The 23720-nt window shown below is 39.5% G+C and overlaps 1 protein-coding gene across 1 annotated transcript in view; it reads right to left on the bottom strand.

Moving 5' to 3' along the window:
- Nucleotides 1-150: 150 nt before the first annotated feature.
- Nucleotides 151-23720, bottom strand: part of LYPLA1 (lysophospholipase 1) — a 34033-nt gene continuing 10463 nt past the window's right edge. Inside the window, exons 3-9 of the mRNA XM_074987179.1 lie at nucleotides 21129-21194; nucleotides 16935-16982; nucleotides 14953-15023; nucleotides 14186-14259; nucleotides 13061-13162; nucleotides 7452-7628; nucleotides 151-5607 (exon numbers count right to left, since the gene is read on the bottom strand). Coding sequence (XP_074843280.1) covers nucleotides 5554-5607; nucleotides 7452-7628; nucleotides 13061-13162; nucleotides 14186-14259; nucleotides 14953-15023; nucleotides 16935-16982; nucleotides 21129-21194 — 592 coding nt within the window. The 3' untranslated portion in view covers nucleotides 151-5553. The remainder of the gene's footprint in view (nucleotides 5608-7451; nucleotides 7629-13060; nucleotides 13163-14185; nucleotides 14260-14952; nucleotides 15024-16934; nucleotides 16983-21128; nucleotides 21195-23720) is intronic.

Here is a 23720-nt window from a genome sequence, read left to right as displayed (position 1 = left end):
TCACGCCCACTGACACAGCTCTGACCTCACTTCCCAAGGGTCCCAACAGAAAAACATTAAGCTAGTACCGTGGCAAGTTGAAAACAGCTGAGCACTTAGGTACACGAGATTTTTGCAAAGCTTTTTGTAAACTCAATTTGTTTTGTTTATTTTTTACTAAATTAGCCATAATTTCATACTTCATATATTTTCAGTTCAAGTATATCCAACATCCAAAATTATAAATGTATAGCCTTTACTCTATAACTAGCCTAGATCTTTCTTCTTAGTAACTGATGCACTCTGGGCCTCATTCAGTTTTTTGTTGTTTTTTTTTTAAGATTTTCCTCAAATAAGAAGTCAGAAGCCATTGTTTTAAACAGCAATTTACTACCAAATGCTGAAAAGGGCTGTAAAACATCCATTTTGTAGCTGCCTAGTGCTTTTAGCACCATATTTATATTCAATACAATAGTGGTTAGAATTAAAATAAGTATTGCAATTTGAGGATAGATTGCTTAACACATACTTTTTGAAAAAAGACAAAAAGATTTAACACCACGTACTACTGTGTTGTCACTGTTAGCTATTCTTATCATCCATAGCTTCTACTAGGTATCTGAGTGGCACATCTGTTGTTAACATCCTACTGCTAAATGCTCCAAAGAATTTTCATATATTTTGTACTTTTCACATTTTTCTTTTCCTTTTATCAGATTGTCTCATCACAGCCCCCCTCCCTATGATTACAGACTTTCCTTCATGTAATGGGCCGGGGGGGGGGGGGGGGGGGGGAGCAAAATCCAGCCTGCAAGCCAGATCCAGCCTAAGTTTTTAAATCAAGCACATGAAACCCTCCTCCCCAGCACAGAGAGCCACAATGAACAGCCAGTGGGCTGAGGCTGCTAGCAGGCAGGGAAGCCTGGCTGAGTGTTTCTGGCCAGGAGCTGCTTAGGCAAATACAGAGTCTGGGAGGAAGTTCAAGTGTATTTGCTCCTACTCCCCTCCTCCAGGCCAGAATCCTCCACTGCACCCACACCCCCTCCTGGCCCCTGCACCCAAGTTCCCTATCCCAGGACACCAATCAGATCTTCTGAGCCCTCTCCCCTCCAACCCCAGGGTCACAACTCCCTCTCAGACCCTGGACCCACTCCTACATCCCTTCTTCAGGCCAAAATCCTCTATTGGACCCTGCCTCAGGTCACATTCCCCTCCTTCACCCAAACTCCCTCTGAGACCCCACGCTTCTCCTGCATTCCAGTCCCCGGGCTTGAGCTCCCTTCTGCATTCAAACACCATCCCATCCCCAAACCTCTTCCAAAGAAAACTGCCACTCTTGACCACTTACCAAAATCTTGGAGTAACCCCCCTTCAAAAATGATTGTCCACGCCAATGCAAGGTCCTAAGTAGTAACTGTAACATATATACACATCACTGAAGAGCTATGAAGAATGGAGCCAGCAGCTAGGATCACACAAATCTCTTACTTTGTAGTTTTCTATTTTTTTAAGTGAAAATACTAATTGTAACTATTAACAGTGTAGGAGACTATTACTGAAAAATACCTTCTCTAAGGGAGAGAAATACCTCAAGAAACCTGTGCCAATGCTGCAAACTGACAGAGACTGAAGTTCTTGTTTGCTAGTCAAAAGCCAGGCAGATATGCAACAAAATTCTCATCGTCTTTTTAAAAAATTACTTCATTTATTTTTCGTTCCATTTCCTTCCTGGGAGTGTGAAGATGAAAAAGATGGATTATATCTCAGAACTAAGGTGACAGAAAGATACAAGTTGCTGCTGACAGCTTTTCTTCCAAATAGAGTGCAATTATATGGGGGGGGGGGAACCCACACCCTTGAAGTAACTGCTATTACACATTGTGAATGCAAGTTGGCTTTCTAAAAGACTATTACCATAGAACTATTATCTGAAAGTACTTTTTTAAAAACACTGATTGAAGTTTATTTCACAACAACAGAAAGATTTTTTACACTCTCACTACAGAAGTCATTTCAATAAAGCTCAAGATTTCTTACCCTAAATGTGTAAACTAAGTAACATCAGCTTGATTTTTATATTAAACCTCTGTTTATACTCTTCAGCATAAAAGAAAGCTAAGTGTTAAAATGGTTGCTTATAAAATTTAAGCTATCTAGGCCTTAAACATATGGCTTCATTATCACATCCTATACAATACAGTCTTAAAATTATGTCCATTATATGCTAAGTACAGCCTATGTATAAAAGATGAATTTTAACCATTTAATGAAGTGCAATACACTTCACAGACAGAACTCATTTAGCAGATCTTATATTTGAGTTACAGCATATAGTCTTCTTCAGCAACACACTGTGTTGTAATTATATAATACCTAAAAGAGAAGAGGTAAAGACTAACTATTTCAGCATGGCAGTGTTCCCAGGTATACCAACAGCTTTGCCTCAGTAATGGATATGGGATTTAGACTCTAACAACCCAATTTGTGTTTTTGAACAAACTGGATGTATTCAAATAGCAGGTCCAAGGCTGCTGACTGACCAAAACATTTAATATTAGTCAATCTTCTTGGTTTGGACAAAAAATTCGGCATGTGTTTGAAATTAATTTGTGCCAGGAAATTACATAAAACTAAAATCATAGAAAAAAATGTAGGTCTAGGACATAAAATGCAAAGGAAAACAAATTGTTTTAAGTAGTTTAAAATATTTGTAGGTATGTTTTTCCTCCATTCAAGTGAGAAGAATAAAATGTAAGTAATGAAATGAATTCTAGAAATGCACCACAGTACAGATTTATCATCCAATAGATCTATCCCCTAGTAAAAAGTCAACTGTCTGGGCTCATATTCAGTTGAGCACATATAACTCTTGCAAGAATCCTTAGTAGACAGCTCTGCCAGTGAAGAGGTCCTGGCTGCAAAAGCATCCACACAACCTCCCTTCAATATGAGTGGCTACAAAGGCTCCACACAAATCAAGAAACATGCTGCATTAATTAGGGAGCTATGCTGAAGCACAGTAGACCAGACTGATACAGGGTACAGTAAAGTTTATGCTTATTTGCACCAGCTTTGCTGAATCTACCTACCCCTTTAGGGTAACAAGCATCAATAAAGCTTTATTCTGTAAAGAGAAATCTGGTTACCTATGCATAAATATTTGGACAAAATTAGTACACAATGCAGTAGATGTAGTATTTAGTTTTAGAAGCACATTTTATAGTGTTTTAATAGAAAATAAGTTCAAGCTGACTTGTGCAGGAAAGCTTGATTACAAACTAGCTAACAATTGTAAACAAAAATTAACAGTAGGCTGTAATGTACCACATGGGGAGGTGGGGGTGTTATGGGGTACAGCAGGGAACAGACCTAAAACTAGTCTAATTTTAATAACTTTGTTAATGATCTGGAAGAGGAAAGACAACATGTTCAAGAGGTAAGCATACTGAATTAAAGGCACTGCAAGCAATACAGGGATATAATAGTGAGAGACTCAGAGATCAGAAACACACAAATAATATTGGAAGAGAAGTTTATACTGAGAAGAAAGAAATAATTCAATACATTTGAGAAGGAAAGAGCCACAAAGCAATAATGCCCTAATATCCTAAGAAATGTATAAATCTTTAAATGCCACTGGACTCTGGATTTTTTTTCTTTTCTTTTCTTTTTTTTTTTTAAATGGAAGAAAAAATGATTATAGTGGGTAAGCAAGATAAAAAGGAGTTTGCAATGTGAAATAACAGTAAAGGGAGCCAATACAATTTTGGCATCGTGGTTCTGAGCTAGGAGGTATTCTTCTCAGTATAACTTGGTGGTGATGAAAACTGGAATATTGGGCATCCCACTACCAGAAACGTGAACTTGAAGATGTTTAAAGAAGAGTGGTTGGGGACAAGAAGAATGACTTATGAGCAAGCATTTAAGTTAAAACGTGTATATTGGCTAAGAAGAGGGCATACAAGTCTCCAAATAGCTGAAACAGCCTGAATTTTCCTTTTGCATATCTGGAAACAGCCTCCCAAAATAAGGTGTAGTAGGTACCCTGCAACATCAGTCAGTTTGATTGAACAACATGCTACAAAGTAAGCTAGGAAGGACTCCTACATTGGCAGAAAGATGAACTGTATGATCAAACAGATCTCTTTCATCTCTGGTTTTCTATTGGCAGGACTCTTTCAACATAATTTATTGGTGAACTTGCACCATCAATTTCTATTATATTATTAATTCCCAAAATTGTAACTTTCAGAAGATAGATTTCTTTTTGTTCCAGAGGTTTGTTAGGACCCATTTTCCTATTCCTAGAAAACTCTATGGCATTAAATAGAAACTCATGTGGAAAGTCATACGTCATTTTCCTTTTAGACAAAAGCTGAAGTCCCACAACAAACATGCAACAAAGAAAAAAAAAAAAACAGTTGAGTTTCTCACTCTAATGGCTAAATCATTTCAATTCCATATTGCATTCATACTACAGCACTTAGCAAATAAAAATTAGTTAATACCATTGTTGTAGATGAGCCTGTCCATCAATACTCCAAAATTTGTGTGCAGTATCTGCAATACTTTTCCAGTTGATTACTCCAGAGCAAAGCAAAATATAAAACAAGACACAAATTGTCCATGTAGAATACATTGTCTTGTGTAGCTTACTAAATTTTTGTAGAAATATTGACAATCTGTGAGTGCAGACATGGGAGATATGTGCAACATGAAAACGAGAAACTTAAAATTATACTCTAGAAATGTTTCATTCTTTAAAAAACCTTTCATGAGTCAGCTTTTGATATTAATTTACAGTAATCAACGTACGCGATCATTGAGCTGTAACCACAGATCTAGTAACAAAGGTCCAAGTCTTTTTTCCCCCCCTGTGATGTCAACCCATTGTTCGGGGGTTAGGGGAAGGGTCTATGGTGTATGAGGCAGCAAGTGTCTTCTTTCCTGACATCAAAACACTATTTTAAAGATTAAAAACTAGACTGGAACAAATGCTATAACTAGGCTCATTGGTACGTATTCATTTGTAGGTAGGAGAACAAGCCTCTTTACATGCAGTACCGAGGTTTAAATCATTAACATTTAAAGCCTTATCCTCACTAATTCCACCATCACATGCCTCTTGTGTTTTACATGTTGCATACTTTAAACACAAGATATATAACAGGATAGCTCAATATAGTTTCATAAAGTATTAGGGATACATCATATCCCAAGCACACCAATCTGGTCATATTTAAACTGCTCATTAACCAAAATGATTCTTAAATTTGTTACATGAATGTCTTAAAAATGGTGTGATCAAAAAAATCAAACACCTTAAAGTAGCATACTCAGACAGGCTATCTAGCTATTTCATTCTCTATTATTCCATCTATGTACAATTTACTTGGTTACCATTTTTTCTGAAATACACTACATAGTTCTTGTTCTTGGTATACATTTACAACACAGTAGTAGTAGTAACACTGCAGGTGTAAAAATATTTTTTTTGAATTGGGCATGTGAAAAGATTAACATTCTACCACAGTGGATGCTGGTGTTTTCATACAGAAGGCATCTCAAATCTTGTCAATCAATTGGTGGTAAGTGTTTGTCAACAAACTGCTTTACATCCATCATCTCCTGTTCAGAAACAAAATTATACATTTAGACAAGTGTTCAGCTAAGCTATTTTTCAGCCTTTAGCCATTTTACTAATCTAGTGAGATAATCGTGCAAGCTCAGGTAAGTGGCATCTGCTAGCGCCAGCGTCAGGATGGCCAGCAGCGGGGCTGTGGCTGGCAGTAATGGGGTCAGCAGCTTGAGCCAGACAGTGGATGTGCGGCTGGTGGCTGGGAATGGTGTCAGCGGGGCTGAGAGCCCCAGCTCAAATAACTGCCACATTTCAGTAACCGACAACCTCCATTCTTCATGGATGCTGGATAACAAAGCTTGTACTGTACTTTAAGACTGCAGTTACTATAAGCAACTAAGCTAAAAAGTGAGCATATCAGATTCCTCAAACTTCTGTATTTCTTTTCACTCTGCAGACTTCAACTGACAGATTACTTAATCTACAGCATAATACTCTGAATTACTTTACTATGAGGAGACAGAGTCAAGGACAAAAGACAGCTCTTTTCTCCACAGTGCTGAGAGAAGCTAGCTATCCAGAGTGGCTAGAAACAGCCATGTGACCTGAAATATGCCACAATGTGTTACTCATTAATTTTTTAAAACCTGTTTCATGAGTCAGCTTTTGAGATCAATTTAAACTGAACAGAAGCTACCGTTGAATAGCGATGAGCTGTAAACACCTGAGTCCCCTTAATTTCGGTGATGTTAACCCATTTTTTTGAACAGACAAGGGTGTATGACAGTGTTTGATGTCAGAAAAAAAAAAAAAAAAGACTTTTAAAAAAAAGCAGCTTTGATTAATGAAATTTGCTATCATCAAGAGTATTCAATACAGCCCTGGAACGAGCTAAGGCCATATTACTAATTGGCTGAGTAACAGTCTGTTGCTGCAAAATAGGGCTGACCCCGTGACCTTGTGGCAGCTCTGTTTCTGCCACTGAGTAAAGAATCTGCAGTACCCTGAACAGAGCAGTGAACCCTTTACAAAGGCTTCCTTTGCTTTTTTTTGTTTTTGAAGTCAACATCCTGTTATTTATTACTCTTAATTCTTGCGCCCAGAATTAATATAGTGTTTATATTATAGCTATGCCTAAACTGCAGGGAACTGTTGGCAAAAGATATGCAACTTGTGCTCTGCAATTGGCAGATCTTTTGCTGGCAGTTCTGTCGGGAGATGCTTTTCCAACAGTGGGCCCAGCCACATGGGGGCAAATGCCAGGAAAAGTCCCTTTGCCAAGACAACCCCTTATGCCTTGTGGCACAAGATATACATGGGCTGTTGGCAGAAGGCTTCTGCTTTTCTGAGACTGGCCTCGAAAGAGTGGAAGCATTGTTTGGATGTAGCAGACTTCTGTCATGAGACCTGCAATCTAGACATAGTTTATGACAATTCCAACCCCAATCCACATCAAACAATTTAAACAAAATCCTACTATCCTGGGAAGAAAAATCCCAGTAATCTGGAGAAAAGGAGAGGAAGGTAGAAGAAAGGTAAGCCTATGTGGTAGGTTTTTTTGCTTTAACTTTACTGTAGGGAACTTAACTACTCATTTCCAGTAGTTTTTATGTCTTCCAAGAAAGAAAGAAGAGTATATTAAAAATTCATTATAACTGACTAATGCTGACAGTATTTTTGAAGGAAATTTCTGTTAGCTAATAATCAATGTCAGCCTTCGACGTTTAAGTCCCAATTAATTTATATTGAAGTAGCATCCTCAAAATTATAAGTCATGCAAAAAGGGTTTTCTCCTTAGAAATGAGCAATGAGGTTCACATTTTCTTCCTGCTTTGAAAAAACATTTAAAGGAAGAATTCCCCAACAACAATTCTTGTTTTATGTAGAACATTACCTCAATACAAGAGCTATGCATCATGCCTGAATATGTCTTGAAGGTTACATCAGCTGGATTTATCAGACTCTTGAGCTTTGCAACAGTGAGAGAACCAAACATAAGAGGAACCAAGGGGTCACAGTCCCCATGGCACTGCAGAATAGGAATCTCTTTGTTTACACCACTGATAGTACCCTGTACAAAATAAATAAATAAAATTCCATATGGTTAGCACATTCACATTCTCGATAAAATGGGATGATGCAACATGATAGTGAGCAGAGTTTGGAATAATTTAGACAAATTCAGTAACGAAAAAATACTGAATTATCTGCAAGTTCCTGTTATTTTAAATTTTAAATCTAATAATATAGAACAATTATGTTAGTACTGTTTTAATAGGACTGTTGATTAATTGCAGTTAATTCACATGATCATCTGAAAAAAACAAAAAACGTATTGCATACTGTTAAACAGAAATACAAAATATTTGAATTTCAATTGGTAGCTTTTCTACATTTTCCAATACATTGATTTCAATTACAACATAAAATACAAAGTACGCAGCACTCACTTTACACTGTTTATGATTACAAATATGTGCAGTGTAAAAATGACAGATAAAAGAAATAGTATTTTTCAATTCACCTCATAGAAGTATTGTGCTGCAATCCCTTCCCTGTGAAGGTGCAAGATATAAATCTAGCTTTTTGTGTTATATAACTGCTCTCAAAAAAACAAACCAACAAACTCATTTGGTCCATTTTGTTTGGGCAATTGCTAAGAAAAACAAGTTGGTTTACATTTGCACGAGATAATATTGTCCATTTCTTAAAGTCACCTGAAAGTGAGAACAAGAGCCATTCCAGCGAATGTGCTTCCATGCTGATAAAGCTTGTTTAAAAAATAAATTTGTAACCGAATTCCTGGAGAACCATTATTATAGTGTTTACATTCAGACAATATAGTGTCTCCTGCACAACACTATGTACAGAAAGGACAGCAGCAGAACACAGACCCTGGACTTCACAAAAGCAAACTGACTCCCTCAGGAAAAGTGATGTGCACAATCGCCTGGAAAGCTAATATAAAGGGGAAAAGAATCGGGAGAGTTGGCTGTATTTTAAAGGAAGCATTATTGAGGGCAAAGGAACAAAACATCCTTATGCGTAGAATGAGTAGCAGATATGGCTGACAACCAGCTTGACTGAAGAAACAACACTTTGGTGAGCTTAAAAACAAAACCAGAATCTTACAAGAAGTGGAAACTTGGAGAGATGACTAGGGAAGAATACAAAAACTCTGCTCAAGTATGCAGGGCTGTAATCAGGAAGGCCAAAGCGCAACTGGAGCTGCAGCTAGCAAGGGATGTAAGGGAAAACAAGAAGGATTTCGAAAGAAATGTTAGCAAGAAGGTGGTGGCCAAAGAAAGAATGGTACCCTAACAGAATGAGGAAGACAACATAGTGATAGATTATGTAGAAAAAGCTGAAGTACTCAGTGCTTTCCTTTCCTGAATCGTTACAGACAAAGTCAGCTCCCAGACTGCTGCCCTGGGCTGCACAGTATGAGGAAAAGCGCAGCAGCCCTGTGATGGAAAAACAGTAAGGACTATTTAGAAAAGCAGGACATGTCCAAGTCCCTGGTGCCGGATCTAATGAATCCAAGTGTATTGAAAGAGTTGGCCGATATGATTGCACAGCCATCATTGAAAACTCATGACAATTGGTGGAGGTCCCAGATAAATGAAAAAGACAAATATAGTGCCCATCTTTTAAAACAGGGAAAAAGGAGAATTTGGAGTAGTACAGACGGGTCAGCCTCACTTTAGTCCCGGGAAAAAATTATGGAGCAGGTCCTCAAAGAATCCCTTCTGAAACATTCGGAAGAAAGGAGGATGATCAGGAACAGTCACATGAATGCACTCAGGACAACTTATGCCTGACCAACCTAACTGCTCTTATGATGAGATAACTGGCTCTGTGGCTATGTGAAGAGTGGTGGATATGATACACCTTGACTTTAACAAGGCTTTGGGTGTGGTCTAGCACAGTACTCCTGTCAGCAAGTCAAAGTAGTATTGCTGAGATAAATGGACAATAAGATGCAAAGAAATTTTACTATGTTTTTGGGCTCAACAGGCAGCGATCAATGGCTTGCCATCAACTTGGCACCAGATCTCAAGCAGAGTGCCTCAAGGGTAGGTCCTGTGGGTGGTTTTGTTCAATATCTTCAATAGTGATCTGGATGATGAGATGCATCACACTCAGGTAGTTGGTGGATGACACTAAGCTGAGGGGAGAGGCACATATACGGGGGGGGAGGGTAAGAATAGGGGTCAGCATGGCCTAAACAAACTGGAGGACTGGGGCAAAAGACATTTGACAAGTTTCAACAGGACACATGGTCCTTCCTTAGGAAGGAAGGATCCCATGCACTACAACACGCTAAGCGGCAGTTCTGCAGAAAAGGACCGGGGAATGATATTGCATGAGAAGCTGGATATGAGAGTCAACAGTGTGCCCTTGTTGCTAAAAAGGCAAATATCATGCTAGATTACATTAATAAGAGCATTGCCAGCAGACAGAGGGAAGTGATTATTCTCCTCTATTCAGCACTGTTGAGGCTGTATATGGAGAACTGCATCTAGTTTGGGGCCTCCCACCGCTGAAAGGATGTGGACAAATTGAAGAGAATCCAGTGGGGAGCAACAAAAATGATTAGGAGGCTGGGGTGCTAGACTTATGAGAAGCTAAGGGAATGGAGCTTATTTAGACTGCAAAGGAGAAATGTGCAGGGCGGAGGGGGAGATTTATTAGCAGTCTTCAACTACCTGAAAGGAAGTGCCAAAGAGGATGGATCTAGGCTGTTCTCAGCGGTGGCAGATGACAGAACAAGGAGTAATGGTCTCAAGTTGCAGTTGGGAGAGAAGAAGGAGGGGGTCTAGGTTGGATATTTAGAAAAAAATGTAATTCGGAGGTGGTGAAGCACTAGAATGGCTTGCTGAGGAAAATGCTGGAATCTCCGTCCTTAAAGTTAAGTTCCCACTCGACAAAGATGTGGCAGAGATAATTTAGTTAGGGTTAGTCATGCTTTGAGCAGGGGGTTGAACTAGATGACCTTCTGAGGTCTCTTCCAATCCTACCCTTCTACAATTTTATGATTCTTCTATGAGTCTATGAATAAGGCGGTATTATTCTATGAATTAGGCAGGTGCTAAGGCAATTTATTTCCTAGAACTTGGTTCTATGCTACAACCTCTCATGGCACTGGGAAAGTCACATCAAAGTTGTTGTAGATGGGCATTATGGAAATAAGGAATGTGAAGTTAGTGCCATCTAGAGACATCCATGGACCAACTTTCAGAATTAGTGAGTAATCAGCTATCACTGAAATTAATGACCACTAAGGAAGCTCAGCAACTCTTTCAGCATAGTCCTGTCTGAAGGAATGAACACTGATTTGACAGTCAGGAGGTCAAATTGTGACTCTGTTTCTGCAAGGTAACACAATGAGTATCTTTGTGTCTCAGTTTTCCCATCTATAAAATGGGGATAATATTGACAGACAGGATTGCGAACATGACGATGTTTGAGGCACTTAGATACTCTGGGATTTAATGGAAGCTGAGAGTTTAGCTTCTTTTTTCCACCCAAGTCAGGAAGTTAAGATATGGATTGTATGTACTCAAAGATACACTGTAAAGTTTAGTGTTATCCTTAAATTAATATGTAACAACAGGGATAATGTATTCCATATATAGACTGCTTCCTCCATGCCCCAAAATATTCTGTACTAGAAGGAACTGAGAAAAAAATATATATCCATCACAGAAATATTTATAAAAAATATTTTAGGCCATTAATACTGTTATTTTCAAACATAAATTAAACAATGAATTAACTTTAAAAAGCATATGCAGCATAAATTTTTAACATAAGCAAAATTAAAGTGTTCTGTAATGCTGAAATAGGGTAAGTGTATTCTGGACAGACTGAGAAATCTGAAGCATCATTCATTAATGATTAAGTTTTGGCTTCTGAAGTGCAAACTTGTAGCCATCTCAGCTGGTAAAGGTTATCTACAGAACCCTGTGCACAAACGAAATTTGTATCCACATCTGCATTCACAAAAAATGAGCCTCAGATATCTGCACTGACATGCACAGATGCAGATACCTGTGGTATAAAGCAGATAACCGCAAATTTGCAAGGTTCTTGATAAAAAATTTGTATCTACATCCATATCTGCAAAAATGAGCTGCAGATATTTGCATCCACATCCATGAACGCAGATACCTGCAGATCTGCAGGACTCTAGTTACCTAAACCTACATAACATTTAATTTGTATATAGCTTAGAAGTATACTAAAAACAGTATCTCCTTTGTTGTCAGCCCCAATTCTAGTATTCCAAGACTGCTACTGAAATGGTAGTGGTATTTTGAACACTAGAAAGTTGCAAGAGTTGAGGAAGTGACCAGATAAGCCAGCCAGCAAACATGCAAAATTTAAAGGAAAAGACTCCTGATAAAACAAAGGGCCACTGAGGAAGCATATAAACTGTAACCCTCTGCAAGAATTAATGAGAGTTAACATGTTTCAGGACTCTGAGGAATGTATCATGAGAAAAGCATTAGAATGGAATCCAAAAAGAGAAAAAGGAAAAGAAGATGTCCCAAACAAACAAGGTGATGAAGTTTCCTGGATGAAATAAAAGCAGCTAGTTTAACATGGGATCAAATCAAGACTAGAGTCAAAAATTGCAAGAGACGGAGAATGACTGTGGAGGCCATATGTTCCACAATGAGCCCAAAGGATTATCAGCAGCAGCAGCAGCAGCAGCAGCAGCGTATGTGATCAGCAAACAACTTCAGAGAGTACAATCTTCAGCTATATCTACACTAAAGTTTTGTGGACAAAATTCAGAGCGTGTACACACAAAATGCATTTTGTTGACAAAACTTGGCACTTTCGCTGACAGCATTCTGCCTCCCTACAATGAGGGCTAAAGCCTTTGACAACCGTTTGTGTTGACAAAAAAAACCCATGTAGATGCTCCAGGGGGAGTGGGGACCCCCCACCAATAGAAAGGGCTTCAAGCTCATCAGGCAGTCCTGTTTGCTGAGCTTTCGGTTGGCCATTCTATTGAGAGAGTGGCCAGGCAGTCTGGCTGCTCTTCATTGACAGAGCACATTGCTCTTTAAATCCGCTTTTGTGTGTGGTCATGATTTACCAACAGAAATTTTGCTGGAAGATCTTTTAACAGTAACTTCTGTTGACAGATCGCTGTGGTGTAGACATAGCCTCCCATATACCCGCTCCACAGCCACGTGGAGAACTGGTGCAGACAAGCACCTACCAGTTAGCTGCAAAGGCATCAACGCCAATAAAATAGCTTTAACAAAAGACTATGCCTCACAAGATGCCTCAGCTGTCTTACAGCACCATTTTCTTATTCTATGGATATATTTAAAAAAATCATTTACCTCATTACACTTTGCAATTTTTATTAGTGAGGTCAGTCAGGGAAGGTGTCAGTCTCCGGATGCTATGTAATGTAACACAATGTTCAGCTTCAGTCATCTCCCTGCAAACTCAGTTATGTGTGAGAAACAAATAAAATACCTGTGGAAAAGAGTTCCGTAGCGGAAGCCAACAACTGAGTGCTATGACTCCTGCTAATTTCTGATGTGTCGTAAGAGCTGTATACAAAGACAGAGCACCTCCCTAATCAAGAAAAATAAAAACTATTACAATCTTGAAGACAGCATTTAAATTGAACTATTGACAACATTAATTCAGGATTTGTGGCCCTTTATATTTTCAAAAATATTTTCCAATTTCAATTGATTGCTCTGAAAAGACCTTCTAAAAATGGTATCAGGTGATTCCACGTGTATTAGGTTTTAATTACTTTGTCCAATCAGTTTACAGGGAAAATGGCATCATTGTTCTGATAATTGCAAACTAAATCTGAAATCCTGCATTCTTCCTGATTCATGGTAACAACATCTTTTCTTTTTTGTTTTAAAGGAGACTGAAAAATAAATTTATTTAAATTCTGTTCGCGATATGTGAACCACAGGAGAATTTCTCTTCCCATGATGACAGTTCTCTTTCCTAGTTAGTTGCTTGTCTGACTACAGCCACTTTAAAATTTCATAATTACAAGTAACATACAACAGTATAAGACCACCACATAATGAATAAAACATGACAGTAGTTAACACTTTCAGTTCCCTATCTGTTACCATCTGAAGACAAATTAAAATAACAGAAGAATAGTAGTTTTGTTTGTGTTAGTTTTTTGAATACGCTTATTAACCAGTTTATCACGGGACAACAATAATTCCTTCCTTCCGAAGTTCAGATTTTCTATTTACTACAAAAAATTCAGACAAATTACATTCATTTTTATGTTTAGAATACAGAGCACAGATGCCTTACAGAACCAAAACAACAGACATCTTAGAACCAACCTCCCAAAGTTACCATTTATTTAAGATTTAAATTATTTGAATACTTCTTAACAGTTTTGTAGTATGTAAACTAAATTTTTCACTAAATAGATTTTTAGAGTAGGAAAAAAATTACTACAGTGATTTTGTGGTGTTTTGGAAGTAAGTAGAAACTAAAGACCTTAATTTTCAGAAATGACTATCATCTGCTCTTTAACAGGAGTTCCAAGAAGACAACCTCAGTCTCCCTCTAGCAAAGAAATTGTAACTCCCTTCATGAGAAGTATCTTACCTGAGAAAAGCCTCCCAAAACTATTCTGTTAGAAGGAATCCCATTCTTCACTTCCTGATCTATTAGTACTTTAACTGCAAGTCAAATAAAGTCCTGTAGTTAATATATAGTCAGTTCCAAGGGAGAGGGTTCAGAAGAGGAGGGGTAAAGGTCACAAAAGGCAGTGTTGATCTCCCTTGTGTCAAGGGAAAGCTGGAAGATGGGAAGCTGACTGAGTACTGTCAAACCAAAAAATTTTGTACCAAAAGTTCTGAGACCTGGGGCAAGAATTCTGGTGCTCCGGCCACCAGCAGGTCTTGCAAGGCCAGGAGTGCTAGAGCCAAGATAGAAGTTGTTCAGCAAGGGTCTCGCAAAAGTCCAAGGGCAGAGCAGGTGGCGACTTCTGAGCATTTGGTGTTATAAGCATGCTTATATGGTGTCAGTGAGGCAGGCTTTCTAGAAGGATCCCAAATTTTGTGGCTACTAGACATGTATCTCACATGTAGGACAAAAAAAGACTGCTCAATGAACCAGTGAGTTCTCCAGAGCAATTTAAGAAATTTAAAATTGTTTAGTTAACAAACAGAAAATATACTATCAGTGACTTCACCATTTTAAATCCTTATTGTCAGCTTTGGCTAATTTTATTAGTCAAAGTCAGAAACAGGCAGTAAAATCATAGCTGAAAATGAAGAAAACATTACGTACACCCTTCCCCCACCTCCCAACTGGCAAACACTCATTAAAAAAACCTATGAACGATGCATTAAAAAAATACACAAATGTACCATTCTCTGCTGCCTGCTTGATACCAGCTTCATCTTCCTGTGCGTCAGGAGAGAGTCCAATAATATCAAACCTCAGAAGAAAAGAAAACCCAGAATTATATAAAGCTTATTCTTTAGGGAACAGACCTTTGTACATTTACATAACCATACAAACAGTAATAAATTAAGATTTGTCCACTTTGTCACCTAATATTTTATTAAACTAGAGATGAACTAAAACCAGGTTGAATTCTATAAAGATATATAGGCTCACAATAGTTCACACTACTTGAACAGTATTTTGCTAGTCTTTAAAGTGCTACTTGACTGCTTTTTACTTGAACAGTAGTTATGCGAGTACTCAAATATCGGAGCTGAAAAAGGACTGATCTTAATGAGAGTTAAAGCATCATCTTATTTTCTTGGTCTTGTTATAGATAACAAAAAAGGCAGAAGCACAGCCTTGCAGTTGGATGAATGGAGGCTAGAAGGACAGCAGGGGAGGGGGAAGATGGTCACTTAAGTTAATGAGCAGATTTAAATTAAAATCACCAGATTACTCTGAGTAGAAATGTAGGGTGTGGCCAAAGTGTAACTTTATCCCTGTGAAAAATCCAATACTGTGGTCCTGTCATATCAACTTGCAATTCAGACCTGAGTGCCAATGTGATTGCAATCAGGAACGAGGTCTACACACAAAAGAACCGGCACAAGGCTAATGGCTCAAATGGATGTTCCCATCAGGCTGTTAAGCATCATATTAAAACGTCAACATGGGATGAACTGTTTTATCAGTAGAATAATCCTCAAGATTTTTCAGAAACTTTTAAGATGAAGGATGAACAAGCTGTATGGGTCGAGATAGTGGCCAAATGAACATGGAATAAACTCTGATTTGTTGTTAGGGTTAAGTGATACTTGAAGATATGAGGGACTGATGTGGCTCAGAGATTTCTCCCTGGGCATTCAGTGGCAGATTTAAGGGTGACAGTTCTGAAACAAAAAAAATTAAAAATCAAATGGAGAGAGAAATCTCTGAGCTGCAGTTTATTTGCAAATATGACTCCATTAACCATGGATTAAACAGACTGGGAGTGGCTTGCAGCTTACAAAGGCAGTTTCTCTGCTTTGGGTGCTAATAGCTCCCCATTAGACTCTGACAAAGGCTCACATCTCCCTGTCTGATCTGACTTGTTTCTTCCTCTTTTGGTAAGTGCTGTTGATACTGCACATTTCCACCTTGCTGAATAGACCTCGTCAGTTCTGGCCCTCCCTCTTACTGGGACCCCACTCTTTAAATACCCCTCTGAAACCACCCCCCACTCATGCATCTCATGAAGTGGGTCTTTGCCCACGACAGCTTATGTTCCAAAATATCTGTTAGTCTATAAGGTGCCACAAGACCTGCTGTTGCAGATGCATAGTTAGCACCCTGTACATCGTTATCCCCTGTACATCTGGTGGGAGAGGCTGAGGTATTGAAAGTGTCACTAAAAGACGGCTTATTTCCATGGACCAGTACAGCTTGGGCTAATTTGATACTGCTAGGAAGACGACCACCTTGCTCTGTCTGGCCTTACTTAAACATAGGAGCAAAGAATTTGGGGGATAAGCATACAACAAGCACTGAGTCCAGGAGATAAGGAAAACATCTTTTGGATATTACAGATTGTGTCATTTCTTGGAATTAAATACTCTGCGTTTCTTGATATGCATCTGACAAAGTGGGCCTTTGCTCATGAAAGGATATGCTCCAAAAAATGTTATTCTATAAGGTGCCACAGGACTTCTCGTTGTTTTTGTATTTCTTGTTCAGTTCAATTACCAAAAGACCCATGATGGCTGAATACTTTGTTAGAACAGTATTACAGGTTCCTAAATATTAAGAGCCTTCCATATTTATAGCTGATTAATGCTGCCAATTCAAGCTCATCCTTGAGTCGTCCAATCAATATAAACTCTTGGAACTTCATATAATTATTTCTAATTCAGAAAATACTTACCAAGATGGCATGGCCATGTTCATGTTTAGAGAAACTGGCATAACTGGCCTATAAATTGAGAAATAATATTGGCATAATTTAATGCATATATTTGTTGATATAAGAACACGTATCAGATAACCTGTAATCTTGCAGAAATACAAAAATAGTTAAGTTGTAAATATTTCTTATATTTGCATCCCATTTTTAGAGCCTGGTCAGTGTCAGCTCTCTCATTTTTAAAACTTAAGATAAACATTAAAGACACCATATTTTGGTCTTAAAGCAGAAATAGAATGCGTCCTGAGGCAGATGAAAATAATTTGAGGCACAGAGAGTTCTGTAAAAACAGAATGAAGACCTTGACACTTTCAAAAGATGTTGAAAAGTACAGGCAATAGAACCATACAAATAGTGGTACAGAGAAGACAAATTGGCTACTTTTACTTACACACTTTCATGAAAAGAATGGGCATGTAGAGCAGATATTCAGAGGCAACTATGTTAAAGAACCACAATTACTAACACAAGTAACTATTCTTGAAATGGCATCTACTCATTCAGACTTAGCAAACAGCAGAACCCCCAGAAAAAAAGATCTGAGTTTTAATTAAGCAGATCTAGTCTCCCAAAGCAAAGATCAGATCTAGATATAAATTTGAGAGCAGTGATGGTCAAATGCATGCACAGAAATTAAGGTAGTAGCCTACTAGCATTTATGATGGAAACAATATGGAGGCACATCAGTGATATTTTTAGCATAACAACATAGTCTTAGGACTCTAGGCACACTCACCACAGCTGAATCATAAACAGGTGTCATTGTACAACCTATTCCACTTCAGGAACTACAAACTGGAAACTGCATTTTCTTGATGTGACCCCAATGCCACAAGAAGTCTTGCTGACTTCCTAAAGTCTTCAGTTTTAGCTATGTAAACAACTCAAAACACTTTTTACATGTAGCTATAGAGCCTGGCTTCCCCCTTGAAAATACTAGTTCTAAAAAGAACTATGCCACTGTATGTATGAATCACACAGAAATCTCTATTTTTATACATTTGAAGGGAATTTACAAAATGAGCATCTCTGAAAAATATGCTGAAAATAGGATCAATTATTAAAACTTGCGCAATTCTCTCTTCACAGATGCAGTCATGCTGTCTATAGCAAAATGAAGCATCTCCTTTTAAGGTCTCAGACATAAGTCCATCAAACTTGTCAATACCAAATTAGGACTCCATCACAGAACTGGTTCTCTGACTCACAGGAAGAAGTTGAGTATCTGAAAGTCTAGGCCGCAATACTACAGCTGGGAGACAAACTGAGACGGCAGGTAGAGTCACCTCCTTGAACACAAACTGATAGCTCTCCTTCAAGCATAAACTTCAGCAATAGCAAGGGAATACATGCAATAGTCTATTCTAAGAATACAAAACTAGTTTGGTGCAAAGAAATTCTCCAGCCTCAAAAGGTCAGTAGACATTTGATTAGTACCAAATTTCTTAAACACTTAGCAATCTCCAGCCAGTTAACAAAGACACAGACCAAAGAGCTCCTTAGAAGTCAAAACCAGCATAAGAACCTCAACTCTCAGACTTAATGAAACCTTGCTGACCATCAATCCCCATCTTGTACAGCACTTTCCAATGCTGGGGTTGCATCTAAGTTGCTGGGCCACTTACTCTCTTCCAGTGAAAAGGAAGAAGGCCAATAACAGATTAGATACAAGGCCTGAACTCACAAGCACTCATTAGTAAAGGCCCATACTCTCTGCCATCTATTGGTGAGGGATTGACATGTGACAGTCCTACTTATAAACAGCACTATGAGGAATTGGCTATCTCTGTCTAAAAGACAGCTGATGTGCCTATCTACCTCTGTTTAACATTAGAAAGCACAATGCACAAAGTTTAGTTCCATTCTTATTGAACACGTGAACCCTGCCTGGCTACCACCAAAGGGCCCAGAATAAAAGCTAAATATAATACAAATGCTACACTAGAAATGAAGAGAATCTTGAATGTGAAATCCAAAAGTCACTACTGGAGTGGAAAATAATGTCCTTACACCTGTACCTGGCTAAAGAAAGCAAGAAATCAGGGACATGTGCTTTTACAAACTTGGCTTCAGAAGCTCTCTCTCTCAAGCACTTACGACACACTCGTTTCCATAAAGTTTTTAAAGCTCAGTACCACAATAGAAGCATCCCATAACCAATATGCAAGGGACACCTCACAGAAGACAGAGGGACACTGATGGAACTGAAAGGCATTAAATTTAAAAATGACAAGGATGATACCTGTCTTTTTTTTTTTTAAAATCACACAATGCATAATTTAGGAGTGGACTTAAGTGTCACAATGTGTTGAATTAGGCATTTATATGCATAGGAAAATACAGTTGTTTCAGACAGTTAAAACAAGACACCTATATTTCAGGACATAAGACAGTGACTAACAATTTGAAAAGAAACTTCCAGTGTGCAAATTATATTTTAATTGTCCATTTTGTGGTTTCTTCCACATTCCTCTGAATAATGTGGTATGGCCACTGTCAAACAGAGAAGGATAATACAGATAACCTAATGGTCTGACCTAGTGATATCATAAAAACTGCCATATGTTTAATTATAATTTTGGGTCAGTTGATTCCCCCTCATCTAGTTCTGCTCATCTGTGCTGCACTGCACCTTAACCCCTCCCCTCCAGTCAAATTTCTGAGAGCAGAAGAAGAGAAGGGATAAGTTACTCATTCTTTGTCCTCCTCTGAGGAGAAAGGGAAAGGCAAAGAAGCAGGGCCAAGACTACCCTGTGGTGTCCGTCAATGGTAAAAACACTTCAGTCTTGACTATGCTACAGCCTCCACTATTACCAACACCACTGACTGTGAAATCATGATTAACTATGAGTTCTGTGTTCACCACTGGAGAGGCAGATGTAAGCCTTAGGTGCGATCTGCTTCTGGATCACTTCCAGGCTATAATTTGCTTTGCCAGGTGAGGAAAACCTGAGCCATCTTTACTTCAATCCATAGCTTTCTTTCTTTACTCCACTAAAGGTTCGGAGATTATTTATAAGAGGTGTTGTGTGTTGGTCAGGAAACATTCTGAAGTGAAAGAGCAAAGGGCAAGCAGGGAAGTGAGTACAAAATAGGTTAGGCTACTGTTCAGATGGCTACAGATTAGTTCAAGGGGTTGGCTTTACTGTATGAAACCAGTTGCTCAACTCCACAAATGAGTTCACCTTTTTCCCCCCCATTAACCCTGCTACAGATCTCCCAAGATTGCTGGCTACTCAATGCAATGCAGGATACCTCTTCCATTACTTTTCGCTCAAATGAAGCAAGATATTTTTCTCCCTAGAAAGAAGCAGAGCCATAGTATGAATCAGAAGAGCTTCTCCACGCCCCACAGTGGCCACCCCAACCATCCTATGGATGGAGGAGCCAGGGGTTTGGCATGGCATTAGCACGGTTTGCCTATCGTTCCCTACGCTGGTAGCAGGAGCTAGAGTAGCACAGTAGCCTGCTCTATGCTGCTCCACCACCTTTCCAGCTGGCTATGTGTGGCTTCTCAGCAGTTGCAGAAAACAAACATCCTACCCCCAGGTGCTCCACTTCCAGCCACTATGGAGAAGTGAGGCATGGTGGGCCGGGAGGGTGTTGCAACGGGGTGGAGCAGATGGTTCTGTCTCCCGCCGCCTGACTGATGAGTGTGTGGGGGACGGCAAACTCCTACTGCTGCCACACCAGAGACACACAATTCCCTGAACTATGTTGCTCAGTGGAAGGGACAGGGACTGATTTTTTACGCACTTTGATGTTAAGTGTTAGAAAGATGTGAGTTATAGTTCAATGCCTTGTCTACTGGGTAGAATCTTGATATTTGCTATCAAATGTTTTAGTTATCTTTTAATGCAAGTTGGCAGCTCAAAATAAGGAGAAAGGGTCAGCTTTGAATTACCGCCATCCAGTTTTAGAAAATTTGCACAGACTGCATAAATAACAGTGTGCATTTTATACTATAAAGGAGTGCATACAATTAAAATATAAGTAAAGATTCATTCTTAAAATTAGCTTCTCACAAATATTCATGCTGAGTAAAACTTAGCCATCTGAAAGCTAGCAAAAAGCAAAAGACTTACACAAATAGTCAAACTGAAGCTTCTAAAAAATACAAATAGTAAAAAAGGAGTGAAAAAAAGTCACACTTACGCATGTGGGCAAATATATTTTATATGTGGACTTCTGATACCTGCAAATGTGTCTGCCCAACCATGCCTGTTGGAGAAAGGTATATTAAAATTATCAGAGTTGGATTAGCACATGGGAACCCTTTTAATAGATAAGCATTCTTGCCACAATGGTAAAAGAGTATTGTGTCACTATAGCTGACATTTCTAAAAGAACATTCAAACAGGATGCATTACCAATGTTAAAATAGAAGTCCTACGTTTGTAACCAGTAGCCAAAGCATTCTAAAGAAAACTAGTTTCTTCTCCTAACGGTATTTGCGCACACTCTCTCTCTGCAAAAGCAACTGCTATAAGCCTGTCAATGACGTACTAACACAGTAAATTTATCCAAAAATACATAGATATGGCTACAATTTCAATTGTTTTCAAATTTATTTTGAATATTGCTTTTAAAAAGAAAAAATATTAAAAACATTTATAACGACTATGGTTCTGCAAGACATTTTGTGCATGTGGCTCTCAGTCACTGTGGCTGCATCTCTTCCAAATGGTTCTGAAGCTCAAAGCAGGGGTCATGTACACACCATTCATGCTCTCACACCCTCTCTCATGTGGGCAAAAAAGGTGCCATGGACTCTGGTCACTCTCTCAAATCTCTCATCACCCAAAATCTCAGAAGCTGTCTGCGCTGCAGGGATGGAGTGTGGATCGAGGGATTCGTATGCATAGAACATCAAAAAGAACCACAGTAACCATTAAGTAACAATTCTTTTTCTGAGTCCCTGCGCATGTGGCACCCACTAACAGTTATTAACAAAAATTCAGTGACCAAGCAGGTGGGGGCCAGAACCTCATCTCAGCAGACTGTAGGACTTGTCTTCCCCTGGTGTCCCCACTCTAGAAGCTAATACCGAGATGTTACAATTGCTACTTGGAAATTTTCCACAGCTGGTATCCTATTTAAGCATAAAACCAAAGTTGATTGTGCTCCGAGCAGTTCCTAGAGCTGGATACTGTAGTTTATTCATCAGCTAAGAAATTTACACCTCTTTGTGCAGAGTGATTTGACCTTTGAAGCAATGCTGTATGTAATGAAGAGTTTAGGGGATGTCTTGAATTAAGTGTATATACAGTAAACCCTTTAGTGACATGGGGGTTGCATTACTGTAACCCCTACATAACTCGAATTTTCACACAGTGAGCCAGGAACCAGGCTATAGTCAGCTCCTGGCTCTCCTGGGCATGCAGCAGACAGGAAACTGACCAGCCCACCAGGGCTGCTCAGTCTCCTGGCTTCCAGAGTGGTGGGGAGCTGGGAACCAGGGGTCAGCCTGGTTCCAGTCTCCCCAAGGCTTGCAGGACCCAGGAAACTGACCAGCTCAGGAGTGGTCAGTTTCCTGGTCCCACCCCCTCAGTGGAAGTGGAAACCAGGCTCATGGCTGGTCAGCTTCCTGGTTCCTGCAAGCAGGGAACCGGGAGCCAGGCTAAGAGCCTTCTCCCTCCCCTCCCCAGCTGCGCAGTTGTCAGACAGCAAAGAGAATGGGGGAAGGGAGGAAGAAGACTCCAGATGCAGGGTCTCCCTGCCGCTCAAGTTGGGGACCCTGTGGCTAGCTCTGACAGCCAGCTTCCAGCTGTGGGTGTCCCCACCCTCCAGGCAATGGACCCCACAACTGACTCTACTCCAGCTGTGGGACTGTGGATCTCTCCATCACCTGGCTGGACACCCCGCAGCTCTGACAGCTGGCTTCCAGCCACAGAGCTGCGGGTCTCCCCATCCCCCGGCCAAGCACCCTGTGGCTGGTTCTGCCAGCCAGCTTCCAGTGGCAGGGTTGCAGATCTCCCTGGCCCCCACCCCACAGCACTGCCCCCACCACACCCCGGCATATAAATGCAAGATACACATGTTGAATGCACTTATCTTGGGGTTACTGTACTGTTTCATATGAAAGTCCAAAACAACTTTTGCAATAAATTTTGGGTGAGGCTGAATTGTTACTGTATCTGAATGGGGAAAAAAAAGCAATTACTCAACCTTTCATAGGTGCTGTTCTTAGAAATATGCTGTTTGTGTCCATTCCAATTAGGTGCTGTGTGTGCATGGAAGACTTTTGCCTAGTAATAACCATTAGGTTAGCCTAAGTGTCTCCTGGAGTTACGCCAATATGGCGCTCAGTGTAGATCTTTGCTGACCCACCCACCCCTTTGTTCCTTTTTGACAGTACGCCAACAGAGGGGTAAGGTGGGTAGGTACTGGAATGGACATGAACACCACATCTCAATGAACAAAAGGTAAGTAAACCATTTTTTTTTCTTCTCCAAATACTCACATACACTCTAATTAAAACAAAAAGCAGTCAAGTAGCACTTTAAAGACTAGCAAAATAGTTTATTAGGTGAGCTTTCGTGGGACAGACCCACTTCTTCAGACCATATCCAGACCAGAACAGACTCAATATTTAAGACACAGAGAACCAAAAACAGTAAGCAAGGAGGACAAATCAGAAAAAGATAATCAAGATGAGCAAATCAGAGAGTGGAGGGGTCAGGGGGAAGATCAAGAATTAGATTGAGTTAAGTATGCAGACGAGCCCCTACAGTGACTCAGAAAGTT

Source organism: Carettochelys insculpta, chromosome 2, assembly GCF_033958435.1.
Source record: "Carettochelys insculpta isolate YL-2023 chromosome 2, ASM3395843v1, whole genome shotgun sequence".
In the NCBI taxonomy this organism is placed as follows: Eukaryota; Metazoa; Chordata; order Testudines; family Carettochelyidae; genus Carettochelys; species Carettochelys insculpta.
This window is presented reverse-complemented; position numbering and strand designations above follow the sequence as displayed.